This window comes from Tinamus guttatus, unplaced genomic scaffold (genome assembly GCF_059628265.1).
Source record: "Tinamus guttatus ecotype Peru unplaced genomic scaffold, ASM5962826v1 Tinamus_guttatus_pri_ptg000070l, whole genome shotgun sequence".
NCBI classification, from domain to species: Eukaryota; Metazoa; Chordata; class Aves; order Tinamiformes; family Tinamidae; genus Tinamus; species Tinamus guttatus.
The window spans coordinates 2,122,759-2,139,816 of NW_028288604.1; the positions used below are offsets into that span (position 1 = coordinate 2,122,759).

Here is a 17,058-nt window from a genome sequence, read left to right on the forward strand (position 1 = left end):
CAGGAGCCACGAACCAGCCTGAGAGAGAAGCCCGAGTGAGATCCAATTCTTGTCTTGAACAATTCACCAGCCTTGGTGCTCCTGGCCTAGGTTTCCAATTGGCAAGGCCCTGCCTCGGGGTGAAATGAATCACGTAAGTGAAGATTTGGGCTCAGCTTCGAAAAGGAAGCTGAGCTAAAACACATCTGAAGCAATTGCTACTCGTTCTTCTGAATCTTCCGACTGAAACAGAAGACGAGGAAAGAAGGATGGGGGTACCAATTTAAAGATTTTTGCCACTACTGAAAGGTACTACTTTGCTTTCTGAATGGTATGACAACTTGGTAAATACGAACAATTTTCTCTGGAGAATGCCCCAATTCCTACACTTGCCCCAGGCACCTCCTTCATTCTTCACTTCCTCTGACAATGACATAGACATTATTTGTCCTCATTGACTCTTCCTTATATAAACTGTGCAAAAGTGACAAGGATAGATGGAACTAGTGAAAGACTGGCAATGCTCTCTTTTTGGGGCCTTGGACTTGTCAAATTAATTCAGTCATTTAAATAAACCATAGCTTTGGTTTGATGCATCCAGTCTTCTGCAAACTTACAAGTCCAAGGAACAGACAGATACTGGTTTGGTTTCATGTTTGAAAAAAAAAAAAAGGCAGAAATTCATATATGGGGAACAAGGTAATCTGTAGTCAGATATAAACAAGGTAAAACATTGCTTCAATGCAATGCATTTGCAAGAGGCAAATGAAATGACTGAAAAGACCTGTCTATTGAAAGTTCAATTCCCCTGTCCTGGAAGCAGAGATTCACACTAGTCTTCCACAGAAGAAACAGGGAAAATTGTCGGAATCTGCTCTACCCATATTTTTTCCTGTCTTGAAAGGTGACAGGCTGTTCTTTGAAAGAAACAGGAAATAAGTTGAACTTGTTCTGTTTTTACTTGACCATGAATCTCCTGGCAGGGAAATTTTATATCAAGACTGCTCGTGTACATGGAGCAAGGTGGCCATGCATCTTGTACTACTGCTGTGCGGCCAGAGACCAAAGATATTCCACTTTCAGAGTTGTTTAAGATTTGTTTCTTGTCAGCTGCAGGCCCTTCAAACTTGAAGAGCATATGTCTGAATTTCAAAGAAAAAAAAAAAAGAAAATCATTTTCCACAAATGCTGTCAAAAGTATGAGAGAGCCAAAAATGCAGCCTTAGCCTGCTAGCCGACAGTCTGACGAAAATCCCGGACCACTTCATCAAAAACATTCCTTTTTCCCCCCTGAAACTGAGAACTCTACTGGCAAAGTTTGCACGGACTTTTTTTTTTTCATAAAACTTTATCCTTTTACCTTGAAACACTAACCATGACCGCATCCCCACCCCGTTCTGGGAACATAATATGAGCTATATGCATAAACTAGGGAATTTGGTCACATCACAATTCAAAGCAAGCAAACATTAGGGTATTATGAAGTGTCTGATCCAGCACACTGGATGTCCACACCCCTTTAAACTATTAGTATCGGTCATGGCTGTTTCATGGTTGCTGGTCTGTTTATTTGGATGGTCTCTTTTCTGCTTTACTACCCCAATAAAACCATCACCACTGGCTTCAGGGAATACACTCAACACCACAGGAACAGAAGGAAGCATCAAAAATACCAAACCACCATTGAACTGATCTTGAGTTTCAGCTGCCAAAGCTCTCTGCACTCTGCACAGTAACCTTCTACACTTCAGTTTCTCTTATTTAACTTTCTGGCTCTAGCTAACTATGGCTGATGAGTGGAAGAAAGAAGAAATGTTTTCTAGGGACCTGTTTCTTACACATGATGGCATCTATTGATGCACAAGCAGAAGGCAGCAGTGAGCTCCCCCACTGAGGTGTTGCCCTGAGATGATGAGCAGATGCTGCAGGGGAGGATGTGACCTGGAGACAGATATGTTACCAGCCCCAAATCTATGAGCATCTGAACATTGTAGCTTCAACAACAAAGCAAAGAAGGATTCCACCAATCCCCCTGAAAATCTACTGCTCCCATTTACCAGAACTGATCAGCTCCCAGTGAAAGAGATCAAGACTTGTGGGGTACCTGTGTACTGCTTGGGACAAAAGGGATACCCAAAAGTTACAATAATATAGCATTAAAAAAACCCCCAAAACTTAAAAGTATCAAGATTTGTTCTTTAACAAATAATTTATTTCTGAGCCTGGGTCTGCAAAGGCCTTGCCACTCAGGCAAAAATACCTAAATATGCGTCCTGGGAATCGCCCAACCTTCTGGTGAGGAACTGGAGACCAGTGCAGAAATTCTCTGATTCTCTCTGATCTACTCCACCCAGGCCTAGGCCACCAAACCAGACCGCATGGCTGCAAGTGTCTCCATCCTCTCCCGTGCGTTTTGAGAAGCTACTGCCAGTCAGAAAGTCCTCTGAATGCCTTTGGCATGCTCCAAAGACACTAAGGACAGCAAATGAGACCAAGACTGGCTGAGATACACACTCTGGACCTCTGGGCTCAGGCACGCTGGCTGCTCTCTGCCCAGCAGCTTTGTCAGCTCTGTGCTGGCCTCTTCACTTACATTTGAGGCAGTGTGAGCCACAGAGAGCTTAAGGAGAGGGAAACATCTCCGAGTGATTTGTACAAAGGTGATTTAATCATTACTGACCTGAAGAACAGACCTATGGTGTAATTCAGATCTGATGCATTAGCTTCCACCACAGTACTCGTGGAGAGGGGTGACGACGCTACTGTGTTTGTTCGGGAGAGACCCTCAGAATTTCCTGCTGAAGTTCTTATCTTACCATTATTTAGTCTCAGAGCTGACATCTCACAGCTCCAGCTGTTTGGTGACACCTCGCTTATATAACAGCTTTATTGTAAGTGCTGGTACTGTGATTCTCTGCCTTCCTCAGACCAGCTATGACTATTTTAACTCTGGCACCCAGACCAGTGGTAGTTCCTGGATCATAGCAGAAAATTCCCAGAGCCATCTCAAGCGGGAACTAACCTTCTCTTCTCCACGGTCTTCCAAAGCCTCCTTCACTGACTCTTATGTGTCCCAGAAAATACACCACACAAATTTGAAGCAAAAAGAAACTTCTCAAGCCAACAAAAAATCAAAATAAATCACAAAATTTAAAAAAGATTCAACTATTTCTGTGTGAGTGAATCAATCACGCCTGCAGCATATTCTAATATGATCAGCTCTTAAAAACTCAGGTTAACCACAGCGAAGGGCAGCAAGTTTATTAGCACACGTGGTCTATGTTATCTTAGGATCTTAAATTCCAGTGAGCTATAGCTGTATTAACTTCCACTAACTGTACAATAGCTTCTGGAAGGAGTCTCTTAAGCATGTCCCTCTGAAAGGTAATATCTTAAGCAGGGGCAACAAGGTGGAGTGCCACACATCACTGAGTAGTTTGTTGTTAAAACACATATCAAATTTTGATTGAATTAACTCTGGCTTCAGAACAGCTGACACCGGCTCTCATATCTTTCTCCAGGAAACTAAAACTTGCTTCCTAGAGATATGACTGACACTTTCTTTTCATTTAAGTCTCAAAACATCCACCCAAATCTCCTCTCTATCTTTTTCAGACAAATTCAATCTCATTTACAAAACAATCAAAGCCCAGGCTAGGGTACTTTGACCAAGTACAGCTGTTCATATTTATTTATTTTATTGAAGTAAGTGCGGCACCCAGGGCCACAGTTTTCAGCAGTGTCACCTGAGCTGCAACACGGAGGTCTTCGCTGGCGGCTCCCCATGCATGCGGTACAGATGAAAACTCAGTGTGCGCAGACGTGCTGAGCTGGAAGAAACCAGCCATTTCTCTGTGCAGAGCTTTCGTCGCACATACAACAGCAAGTGCGTCTGCCTGCTGCTGTAATCAGTCCTCTCCCCAAAATCCCTGTGTATCTCACAAAGATTGCATCGTTCTCAAATCCTTATACAACCTTCTGCTCACCTAAAATCTGGATGTCATTTCCAAATTGAGCTTCATTTCCTCTTCCTAATGTTTGCTGACTGCTATAAAGCATCATGGAAATACTCGCCATATTTCACTCCAATGGATGCTGACTTTCACCAGTAGCTGAGAAGCCAGTATGACATTATTCACTGGGGAATCTTGGCCAAAAAGTGCAATATAAAGATAAAACGTTATATCTTCTTTGGGTCTCGGGAACACTGATGAAGTCAAGCTTGGCACTGGGATCAGAAAGTCCCCTGCAGGCTGTGATCTTGCATCTGTGTAGCTGAGGGGTGTCTGTATTTAGATTCTGATCTGTGCTTTATCTGTCCCTTTATTCAAATTTCTAGACTCTTAGAAGAGTAGATAGTTGGGCTTCCTGCATTAAAGGGAAAAACAGAAAGGTCAGAGCATCAAAGGGCATCAGGAGGTGAGGAGATCTGTGGGACTGCAGCGGCACTGTGCTGAAGAACGATGCAGAGTCAAGGCCGAGACTCCTCATTTTTGCTCAAGCCAAAACACATCTTTAAATAAACAGGCCTCCTGCAAACCTACCAAAATACATGTTTACTGCTTCTGCTCATGCTTTTAATGCTTTTAGCACAGTCCACCATTAAGACCTATTTTCCAGGACATATTTAACATTTTCAGTTGTGCTTGTGTTTTGTGAGAAGTTTCACAAACTGTCTTTTCAATAGCAAGTGCAATCACAGTCAATCAGCCAGATTTACCACCAGAAACAGGCCTGACTCTAACAGAGGCAATGAAATCGAGTCCATTTATCGCAGGGGTGAATTTCATTCTGGGCATTAATCTCAGTCCACTTTTATAGCACATTTTTATAGGCTTACCTGAATAAATAAATAAATAGCAAAACTACCAGCAGAATTATTTCAGATATTAATAAGTCAAAGGAGTTAATTCAGATTGCCCCCATTTGTATGGATGTGCGAGTGATTTTTGTTTTGTTTTAAGCTTACGTCTCTCCACAACAGAGAGAGATTTCACCTTTCTGCAGAGGAAAATATCAGAATTATCAATTGCAAGACATCATTCATGAGTAAATAGTGGAAGATATGACATGCATAGTAAAAAGTGTGCAGATAGTTTCCTCATCAAACATGAGGCATGACATAAGCTGTGCTGGGAGCCTTTACGGGAAGACATGGATGGAATTTCATTTTACACCTTGATGATTTCATCACTCAACTGCTAGAAACAAAACACAATGTCTGTACTTTGTAATGTGCTGCACATACATGCCACAACAGGCATTTCTGTCTCATGCTCTCTCCTGAATCCGTATCCTGTCACTTAAGATTTCAAAATGTATCTAAATGCTCAGTTTTATTTTTAATACAGACCCACATCCTCCAGCAACGTCATGAGTGCCAGCACTGTGAATAAGCATGGACAATAATATATGCCATAGGATAAACTCAGGAAACCCAAGGTCCCACTTCCACCCTTACGGATTCATTGGAGTGGTGCTGGCGTGAGGTGGAAGTGTTCACACTTCGGGAGTTTGAAGCCTGATAGATACAACCTCCTCTCACTCTCCCTCAAAAGATCTGCAGAGAAAAGGTAGCAAGATGCTCTCAGATCACTGCAGTCTTCCGAATCTAAAGCAGAAATAATTCTGACCAGTGTTACAATCTGTGAGGAACATCAACAGTTGATACGCTCGTGTAGAGAGAGTTAATGTTTTCTGTTCCAGAGAATAAAACTGTAGCTATTCCTCATACTGCTCTGAGGAGTCCCAAATCAAGAGAACCTTGTGTTGTGCTATGGTTGCTCCCCATAGCACAACACTATCTCTCCAGCTGGGAAACAGACCCTTCTTACTCTCTTTCCCACATCTATCACCTCGGCCACTCCATGCTGATGAGCAGAGTGCTCCCAGCTTGGGCACTGAATTCTTTAAAATTATCATATTCGTGCATACACACAGTGCACACAGAGAGGAAAGGCAACGTTAAGAGAATATTGTTTATTTCTAGAGAGATAAAAAGGATGAATAATGGCCTTTAGCCGGCAGGGTATGTAATAGTTGACCTCCTGCATCCTGCCTTTGATTTTCCCCTGAACCCAACCATCTTTTGTCAGCTAATTGCAGTCTTTTTTTCCTTAGGTTGGGGGGCTGGCATGGATGGCTAACAGCTGCCAGTATTCCTTGTCCCTGCCAGTAAAGAACTGCACCAATGTAGGTGCCCAGTCCCACCAGGGGTGGATGCCTTCACTTTCCAAAACGCTCAGCCTTTGCCGGCCTTGAAGCCCAATCTGTCTCCTGTCCTGCCCTTCTCCTTTCGAAGAATAACTGTCTGAGAGCCAACCCATGGCAACTCAAGAGCCAGATGATAGATTTCACATGGCTACACATCACAGGGGAATGGCAGATTGCACAGCAGCTTTTAGCAAGCAGTGAAATAATAAGAATGCAGAGCAATTGGGTACGTGGTATCTGCTGACATACCCTGATCATTATTCTAATAGCAAGAAGGAATTGCACGGAGAAACGAACAGAAAGCTCCCTGCCAAGCGCATTCCACCTGCTCCTCCTGAAAGAGAGGATGCCTCCCTTTGCCTTTTGAAAGCCAAGTCACAGACAACTCGATTCAATCCTTTTGCACTAGGGATGGATCATTTCTTTCACAGTCCATTTATAAAGACACTGCACATTTATAAAGACACTGGTCTTTTATTCCTGATTCAAGGAATTAAAGGGTTTACAGGTTAACCTAACCAACCTACTTAAGAAGCAACTTGTTTTTACGATACAGATATGATGCATAGACCTGTGCTACAGAAAGCCAAGCCTGCTATTTCAGAAAACCTATGCTTAATGTAAGCAGAGAGAAAGGCATATGGTGCCCTGATGGCTACAGTGATCTTGCAAGGGTGTTTTTTTTTTTTTTAATATATAACCCAACATCATGAAAATCTCAATAACAATGTCAGGAGGGTTGTAACAATTCACTGGTTCATCGAGACTGCCTGAAATCCAGATCCATGATGATTAGAAGTAAGTTTTCTTCTCTGCTAAAATTCATTCCAAACATGAATGTCTGGAGAAAAAGCTGACTTCTGGATTCTAGCTTTGGCTGTTTCAGCCAACTCGTCACCTGCTTCTTTCTTTAAGCTTAGGACTCTCATCTGTAAACTGCAGGAATCTCATGCAGCAAAGGGCTTTTATTTGTTATTGCTGTTCTAATGTTTTTGCCATTTAATTGAAACCTCAGTTTTGGGAAAGCAAGGTGAATAAGATACTTGCATAGCTGGCACTCTTCTGCCCAGGGTCCAGCTTTCAGGCTGCCTCTGCAGACCTGCTCCCCGCGCGCTTCTACTAGCAAAGCGAGACAGGTAACAGCAGTGAGTAAAAAGCCTATTCTGAGCAGCGCTGGCTCTTTCTCAAGTAACGTGGAGCACCACTACAGCATGAATGACTCAATCATCTACTCAAGAGCTATTACTCACAGCAATGAAGCAGTGTTAATTGGATAATGGCCTGCTGCCAGCTAATATTGGCATGACCTACAATACCCTTGGCTGACAGCCGTACATGTCTCTCCATCACACCTTTTTTTTGTAATCTGGATGGGAAGTGGAAACCATTAAAAAAACCTCCTAAGTGCCATTTAACTTCTTATCATAAATTAAAAGCTTAATTAAGTGCCTTGTTACAGGAAGGAAGACCAGTTTTTGTGATTAAATAAAACAAAACAACAGCTAGGGGTACGTTTTGAAGGAGTAACTTTACAGCTTAAAACTCAGTCCTTGGAAAATAATAATTTGGGTTGCAGTTAACAACAGCTGCCTGATGAAGACTGAAAAATTCCCCAAAAGTGCCCTGGGCGAAAAGCGCACAAGGTTCTACTTGCTTAGCAAAAACTGAAAATTGTGGGAAAAGTTTAAAAACTAGCAGCTAAAGGGGTACGATGTTTATTAGTTCCACTGCAGTTGAAACACTTTATTGCTCTAACTCCATTCTGCGTTGTGATACCCTGCATGCCGTTACCCTGTCTGAGCGCTTGTTGTTATACAGCTGTTTTTCTAAGAGCTTATTTGCACACTAAATTATATTGCTTTAACAAAAGGTGTAGTACAAAATCAAATTACTTAGGCTGGCACAAAAGACTTTAGGGAAACTCTTCAATCAATGAAAAAATAGTTGCATAATGAGTTGGTTTAAATTGATTAAGAGAGGGTTTGACCTAATAGACATCAAGCTACGCTTGAACTCCATGAAATGCCTAACCCAAGGTTTTACACTGATTTAAAACCCAGGAAGTTCAGCTAGGCCTAATTCTGTGCGTGTTCCATGTCTCCCCCTTGAAATGCCATATTCCTGGTGTCCCAAAGATTATGGGCTAGAGAAGGCCTTTCTAATTCATTTTAGTGAAATATAAATAAGATGATTCTCCTCCTTATCAGCTCTTAAACACCAAAGTGTTTCTATTCCTTTCGTAAGGCTCAGATACTCTTCTTGGCAGTATTTTGCATACCAAAGCACAGGAACCTATCGAAGCACCCAGCAATTTGAAGTAGAGCAGCACCACAAGTAGGGAGAACATTAACCAAGAAGAATAACTAACTGAGAAATAACTAAACTGCATTAGGCAGATCTCTGCAACTCAAATGACTAAAAGCAGCGAGGAAAAAAGTCACTGTGCAAATTGAATTCCATGGAGTTATCAGAAATTAATTTGCATGTGGAAAATATCTGTAGTGTAATATATGTAGTGTAGAAAATAGCTAGGTGTTGCTAACTGTAGGTAACAACTTCTTTCTTTAGTCCAAGAGCTCTTTTCCAGTCTGAAAAAGTTAAAGCCTTGGTGCTCTGCACATGGTGCACATCTAGGCACACGGTGAAATAACAGTATAGCTCTCAGGCGGAGCATGACTGTTTCAGAGTACTGGAAATACCCTTAAGAACAAGATTATTTTTTTCTGAAAATTCACCGACTTCAGTGGAGATGCGACAGCAGACAATTTAACCCTAATTCACTAGAGCTTCTTGATCTTTCACTGAGATATAATTTAAAGTATAAAATCCTGGTAATTACACTTAATTTATCTAAAGAGGATTCATTTAAATAGGATTCATTTATGGTTGTACTGGAGGAACATTTTTCCATGTAGTATCTCACATAAGACATACACACAGACAAATCCTTATGTTTTAACCAATTTGTCACTTCAACACAGCACTGTGTCACTGAGGTAGTACCCTGATGCTGGCAGATACGTGATGATTCCCCTTCTGGAAATGGGGTCCACCTTATACCTGCCTCTGGCTGCCTGTCTCAGCCCCTCACTGATGCTACGATCCAAAAACTGCTGATTTCCCACCCACCTTTACTTTTTAAAAGCCAGTTGATACCAGCCCATCCTTGTTTTGACACTGTCTTTTACCCTGTCTCACACTCTGACTACACAGAGCACGTAGCTGGCAGGACTCGTCACTGCTCTTCTCCTTTAAGCAGGCTCGTTCTCCTCATCAGGCTAGTCGCCCTTCTCACACATCTACATGCTTATTTGAGTTTTAGGGCTTTTTCTTGATCTACCTGGACCAGTGTCACCCTCAGTGTCCACGCAGTCTCTCAAAGGCTTTGCAGGGCAGCGTGGACACCCTCCTGGCTCCTTGTGCCCCTGTGTGCCACCTCGGGTGCTCTGCGACCTCTCTGCTCCCATCCTTGTGTCGCAGCACCAAAGTTGGGCAGTACTGACTGAAACACCCTTTTTCCACTGGAAATTATTAGTGGACACTGTGTAGAATCACAGTGTGCATCCTAGCGTGTCTGCTGTGATACATCTGAACTCCTATGCAAAACGTCTGGGTTTAAAATTTCTTCATGAGTAATATTCAGTCAAGACTCCTGAGGTCACCCCCGGTGACCTGTTCCTTCTCATGCCCTCCAATTTGTGCCATGACAGTGTCATGACACCACTAGAATCTCCAAAGGGCAAACTCAAGAGGGGAAAAAGGGTGTGTGACACTTTAGTCATCTGCCGTGATTTAAAAATGTGTAGCACTTCTTAGCGGGGTTTAAGCAATGTTGAAGAAGATGTTCACCTCATTCTGTACACCAGAAAACCTTCCTGGTGACTAACATCCACCATCTACCATGTCCATCCATAAGCTTGGACAGGACATTCTGAGGTGGGTGGTGATGGGAGGGCTTGTTGGCAGCTGAGTGTTCCCCTTCTCCTCCTGGCAAAGCCACCAGTGTGACCAGCGGTGCCTCTGCTATCACAGGCCTGGAGTCGTGAGGAAATCACACGGGGGTGGATGTCAGCCAGTGAGATTTTGTGGTAAAACAAAGTAAACTTTCCAGTGAGGTAGATATTTTCTACATCCTTTGCTTTTGGCGGTGTGAACAATTCTGCATGAGAACAGCCTCCCATTTCTGAAAGAATGTGTTCAGCTTTGCTTTCCAAGTAGAAAACACATGTCCCAAAGCGGTTAAATCCCAAAGAGGAGGAGAAAGGAAGCTAAGCTGAACAAGACGCAGGAAAGGGGAAAGGCAAAAGCAAGGACAGGAGCTGTTGGAAAAGGGTGGGAAGCCAGGAGGCTCCAAACAACGTGACCGCTCAAATGACTTCTCAATAAGAACCTGCTGCCTCGCAGCCAAGTGACCCCTTTCCAATCTCCTGTTGGGAGAGCCCGAGGAATATGAGGGTGCTGATGATGTGCTGAGGGAAGCTAGGGCAATTAAGCGGCCTGTGCGGGGGAGCCAAGGGCCGGCTGAAAGGTTGGAGAGCTTTGCTCCAGGGACTGCTAGCAACGTGGGTGGGTTTCGCTTTCCCCCGGCAAGGGAGGTGGAGCGACTACGTCTGTCCTCCTGCTCCCCAAGGGCTTCCAGCAAATCGTGAGCAGCCCGAAGGCAACAAGAAAAGGCAAAGCCGGGGGAGGCCCCAAGGAGCGCACGCCACCTTCCGCCTCAGCTCGCCCGCCACACGCGCCGCTCTTCCCTCGCCGCCCGGTGGAGCGAGGGCAGCGTTGGGAAGCGCCACATACTGTACCTCCTCCGGCAGGCTGACGACCAGGTCATTTTCGGTCTGCCCCACCAAGGCCTGCAAGAAGTACTCGCTGCAGGCGGCCAGCACGGCGCGGTGGGCGCGGAACTCCTTGCCCTCCACAAGCAGAGTCACATCACAGAGAATATCCTGCTTCCGCTGGTCATTCAAGCACAGGAGAATATTGGTACAATGCACCGTTGACTCATACACATACATGGGGGATTCAGTCTTCTCATCCACAGACATTCCGTTCACACCCTGCAGCACAAGGGGGAAAAAAAAGACAAGCAAACAGGCAGTGAGGAGCAGAGCAAGACAGCCAGTGGACGCCCGCGGTAGCAGTGAGGTTACTTCATCTTCCCTGGGTCCAGCATGGTTGCGGCAGCTCCATGTTAATACTTGGAGTGAGTGGTCCGGGGCAGAGGTCTGGGAGGGAGTTCGTGTCACTGCGTTGCAGGCCACCGTGCTGCCGACAGCGGGGCTTTCTATTCCCTCAACCCGCTCCCACCTCCCTCCAAAGAAGCCATAATATGCTGGAGCATCCGTCAAAACCCTTCGACAAACTCCTGTGCGCGTGCGATTCTTGATGGAATAGATGCAATAAAATTACATGGGAAATTTTAGAAGACTGCAGCAAAAATAAGCAAAAGTGATGCTTCGGTCTTCTAATTGTGAAAAAGAAAAGGGTTTTGTCCTGGCTTCTTTCACTTACATGCTGAGGGGAAATACCCCCGAAAATATAGCCTGCTTGCAAGTGGACAGCGCTCCGTGTTCACCATGAGTGAAGACTCTGCTCAAGGGAGCAGGAAGGTGGAACCACGATCGACAAAAACAAGTTGCTAACTGAAGTGACCTCATTTCTCAATGGGAATTAAAGATACTTTAAACCTTAAGGGGGAGAGCACGATTTTGAGTGGACGTAGAAAAATAGAATCATTTCCAGGTATGGCTAAGGCAACGCACGCTCACTGCTGCTTTAGTGTCATTTACAGAAAAGGGCACTTTCTGAATTCCAGACTCATATACATAAGAAATTCCCCTGACCTATGTGGGGCTCCAGTGAAGGGTAGCAGGGCAGCATGTGGGTGCTGGGGTTTGCTCCTGTCTCAAGATAAGTCGTAAGTCGCTGCGCACTGACAACAGACCAGACGTTTGTAGGATGCAAAATATTCATTGCAAGTTTCTAAACGGGGAAGTTCCCAGCCTGTTGTTCTGCAAATTCTGACATATACAGAACTGTCTTGCGCCTTTGAACACAGGAATTAGACTGCTGGTGGTGGTGGTGGGATGTGAGCTTCCCTGAGCTCCCAGCACTATGTGAACCCCACTCACACTTGCACGTGCTGAGGTAATTCTTCTCTCGCCCTGACACACTGAGGTCATTTTTCATCTTACCTAAAGAAGTTTTCCACTGAGGGCCAAACTGAATCCTGTTTGCTTTGGTTTCCTGATTTAATTCCTCTGACTAGAAAAGTGTTAAATCCCTTGTTGTATCTAAATGCAATGCCTAACCCAAAACAAACTGAATACACTTGTCTCAAGGCTTACATGGGAAAAGGGATTATTCTATTTGTATGCATTACTCTAGCAAAAGACTGTAATTTTTATTTTCCCCATACTACTGCACAAAGACACGTAAAAGATATGCACACACCGAAAGAAGAACTTGGGTTTTTCAGGCTAAAGCAGAACAAACCGATGACTGCGCTGGCAAAAATGTGCAAGCCACCATTCACACACAGACACATCTTTGTCAAATCACATCCTTGTTTAACAAGAAAAACCTGCCAAAGTCGAAGAAATGACAAAGCCAGTCCTCACGCACCCAACTTTCTCAGCTAGGAAGTCCTTCCTTAGTCCAGCTTCCTTAGGCTTAACCCGACCGCTGCTATTCTGACTACAAGTTGCTAGTCTTCCTAGCTCTGCTGCCGAGAGGGAAGCCGTGTACACACACAAACTTCAGGTGTTTTAAGGAACTATTTATTTTCTTTGTGGGAAGCAATAGCAGCACTCTGTGAGGGGAGGTTTGGCGTTCGGCTGTACAAACCAGTGTATTTTGGCATAATATTGCTGTGCCGCAACTACCTGACTACTGTGAAAAGTGGAAGCAAAATTTTTCCTTCACTCCTCTGTTAAAGTGTATCTTTAAGCACTTTCATTTTATTTTAGAATTTGTCAGTACAGAATATGACTTGAAACAATTTCTCTTAGCAAGCATTCAAACAGGGATACCCTTTTCTTAAACTTGTAATTCTAAAGATACTGGTACTATAGCCAAGAATGGATTTAAGAGGACCTCCTTGCTACATGTAAATATATACTAAACTTCTAAGAAACTTCTACTTCTCTAACTTTATAGGCAGATTTGTAAGCCAGAGGCTACCATGACTCCTTCTACAAAACAGGTATTTTCGCTAACCTTACGGAAGTATAATATTACTGAATTTGTTAACGGAATGCTGACGACTTCTCTTTTACAGACCTTTTTAGCATTTACTGCTGACTCATGCTATGTTTCTGAGTACGCAGCTGAAACGCCTACATTAAAAAGAGCAACCCAATATCCAGTATCCCTTCACCGACCTTATATCCAAAGAAAAGATACAAATCTATTGGTAGACAGCAGGAAGGTCGACTTTTTTTGTTTTGTTTTGTTACCAGTTGGCTTTCTTAAGCCGAAGAATATTCACCAAATTCTTTCTTTCTCATGAAATGACAATCTTTTTATTAGCACTACAGTAAGGTAAAAGAGAAAATGATACTTGGCTCTTCCCACCCACAGCTTTCTGTCTAAGCGAGGCCTGACGCTAATGCTAACGTTGCAGTGAGGTTCGAAGTGGTCACTCGTGCGTGCTGCGAAATGCAAGGGTTTACAAGAACGACTAGGGGGAAAATCTGAGAGTTGCAAATGACAATGCAATGGGGAAAGCCTTTCGAATTTTTCTTTTCCAGGCACATCTTACGCTTGTAATGTCTGAGGCGATGATGAAAGGTCCAAAAAGTCTGAAACCTGGCAGGTAATGAATAGAAAATTGATTACATTTTTTTTAAATCACCCTTTGCCTAAAATTGTACTTTTTTTTTTTTTTTTACAGTAATAGCACACTTTCTGTGAATCAAATGCTGAATTTGGTTACTAATTAGTAATTTCCTACTTTTTATCTACAGTTCTCATTAGCAGTATTATTTAAAATTGGTTTTATGCCCCGCAAGGACAGAAAATCCCGGGGTGTTTTGCCCTGCTGGTGAGCGAGCCTGCCTCCTCTGCGAGGCAAAGGGACTGATCCAGCGCTGTACCTGCAGCCTGCTGCCTCCCTGCTCCCTAGCCAGGAGGTCCTGGGAGGGACCTCAGTCCTGCTGCTCCGACGGCAAGCGCGTTTCTAAGCTCCTGGCGCTCTTCTGATTACAGCTGTGAGTGTGTGAGGGCCTCTGACCACGGGGGGTTCCCTGAAGCAGCTCCTTGACATGCTCCTTCCTCCCTGCAGGGAGGCCTCGGCCGCCTCCGCCAGGCACAAACTTCCCTTCGCCGGGCGCTTGGCCACCTCCGGAAGCACACGCAGCCCCGGCTTGCGCACAGGGAAGCCAGGGCCCCTCTTTATCAGCTATTAATGTGTCAACATGAGTGATTTGCTGCCTTCCCCTCTCCAAATCTAGAGGAGATCGAGTGACCTCTGAGGTGTTTCCTCTCCAGGAGGGCTTTATCCTGCGAGATGGAGTGAGACAGTGAAGTCCTGCACTAGGAAACACGTTGCTCATTTTCATGGACAAGAAGGCTGAGAGGTCACCTTAGGGCTTTAGCCCACAGTAATAGAGAAGTAACCAGAATTTCATCTCCTCCTTCCCCTGAAGTAAAGCAGACATCAGGTGTTAAGCCCAAACTCTGATGCAAGTAGCAGTGCAAGAGTTAATGCAAAATGCGTATTTTTTTGCTGAACTCAGTATTATGCTGAGCTTGCAGAACCTTCTTCATAGAAATGCTTGTAACACACTTGCCACTTCTTTCAAGCTGCAGACGGAATGACTTAGCAAGCCCTTCTCCAGCTCCAAAGAACATGCTGTGCATATGGGTCAACATACTGCCAGAAAAAAAAGTCTCTTTGAAACAAAAGTTTCCAGAAGCTGGCAAGAACTATTGTGGGCAAGGAAAGCACCATTGAAACCTCACACACACAAAAAGGTTGCTAAATGCCAGTGACGGCAGCGAAGCAAAGCGAAACTTTGCTTACACAGTGCTTCCACAGAGACTGCTGAGATGTCCCACAGACCCTCTGCCTGGCTGGCAAGGAGGAGTCACACTAAGCACCAAGACACCAAAAAACTGCTCGTGGAATATCCACATCACTCCCATTTGCAGGAGGCCATCAAGTGGCTTGGCATTCACCCCAAACTCTCCAGGAGCTTGGGAACAAACTGGCTGACCTGCTACCGAAGTTACCTTACCTATAATGAAAACCAGCTCCAGTCTGGCAAGGCTGGAGGCAGGCAATGCAGTGCCTGCTTTAAAAGGGAAGCATCGGGAAGGGAAAACTTTGTCATTGCAGCCCAGGAAGCTTGGCTTCAGAAGTGGGTTAATGACATGAGAAGGTAAATCTAGATCATGGTGCAGCTACGGAACACTTAACCAAGCAAATTATCGTTGTGACACAGCAGCACGGCTCCTGCAACGGCGAAGCCATGTCTCTGATCTGCTCTATTAGAATTCCTGAAGTGTGTCAAGATTAGCAGTAAGGAACACCGGTAGATGTAATTAGTGTTGACTTTCATAAATCCTTTGATGAAACCTTTCCAAAAGGCTGCTAGAGAAGCTCAGTTGTTGCAAGGTAAGAAGTTGTAGCAGACTGGAAATTACTTAGGTTAAACTGTGCTAACCAGAGCCGGGCTGCCTGGTCCGTTTTCATTAGGCGAACAGGGAAACACCTCAAGAAGCAGCACGAGTGGGAGCTGCCTGCACCACGGCACGGCACCCCCAACACACCCGGGACTGCCTGCCCCCCGAAGCTCGGCTGCGTCCCAAGCTGAGCAGGTTGGGTGGGAGGCAACTGGGAATCCCAGGGGACCCAACAGCAGCCTGCTGCTACATACGGGGATGCCACGAAGAAGACGGAGCCAGGCTCTGCACAACAGACATAAGTTGAAACCAGAGAGGTTTAGACTAGATATCAGGAAAAACCGGGGGACACGTTGCCTGGAGGTGTTGCTCCATCTCCCTCTTCGGAGACGTTCAAGGCCAGACTCGGAACAACCCTGAGCAAGGTGCTCTGGGCTCCAGCTGGTCTCTCTGGTCTCTCTGCATTGAGCAGGAGGTGGGATTAAACCTTCTGAGGTCCCTTCCAAACTGAATTATCCCACAATCCCTTATTTATCAAAGACATAGAAGTCCACAGTCTCTGTCAGGGAGATTGAAAATCAGTTCAAATGTCAAAGGTAATAGGGATTGTTGAGAATCTCAGAAAGGCTTAATACGGCAAAGAATTAAGTCAATGACAAGGTGACAGACTATATTCAGAGCAATCTATTGCACACAGGTGGCAAACAGAACAAAATACAATTTGAGCAACTAATTGATTCTTTACAGTCAATTTGGACTTTCCTGAGAAAAAGAAAGACTGGAGTCTTTCTGCGAAGACTCTCCTGGGAAAGACTGGAGCACTGGCCAACAACAGACTGTCCGGGCAGACAGCGCTGCCATCTCCCCTACATTGTCCCGTCTCACTGCTGGCTCAGGAAGATGCTGGCACAGGCAGAAACCCGAATCTGGCCCCTCCATAGGTGCCTCCTTGACCACTCGCCCTCGGTAAAGGATACACGGGTTGCAGAAGGGTCCTCGCAGCCTCTCTGAGGCAAAACACCGGCGAGGAAAGCAATGCTGAAAAAAGGAGAGCGCCCTGAAGCAAAAGGCCGCTTGCAAGAAGCTCTGCATCGGAGCCACAGAGTGTGCACAGGATTCCCAAGAACATCACCATGAAGGCCAGCAAAGCCTTGTTGGTGTCTCCTCATTGTGTCTGTAACGCTGTATTTCAGCACAGAAGCCGGCTGATGACACTGTGCACTTGCCCACTCAGGCATTGGA

General features: G+C 44.8%; 1 protein-coding gene across 1 annotated transcript in view; it reads right to left on the reverse strand.

The window, feature by feature from the left end:
- BACH2 (BACH transcriptional regulator 2) overlaps positions 1-17,058 on the reverse strand; it is a 138,207-nt gene that overhangs the window by 32,930 nt on the left and 88,219 nt on the right. Inside the window, exon 4 of the mRNA XM_010225358.2 lies at positions 10,992-11,246. Coding sequence (XP_010223660.2) covers positions 10,992-11,234 — 243 coding nt within the window. The 5' untranslated portion in view covers positions 11,235-11,246. The remainder of the gene's footprint in view (positions 1-10,991; positions 11,247-17,058) is intronic.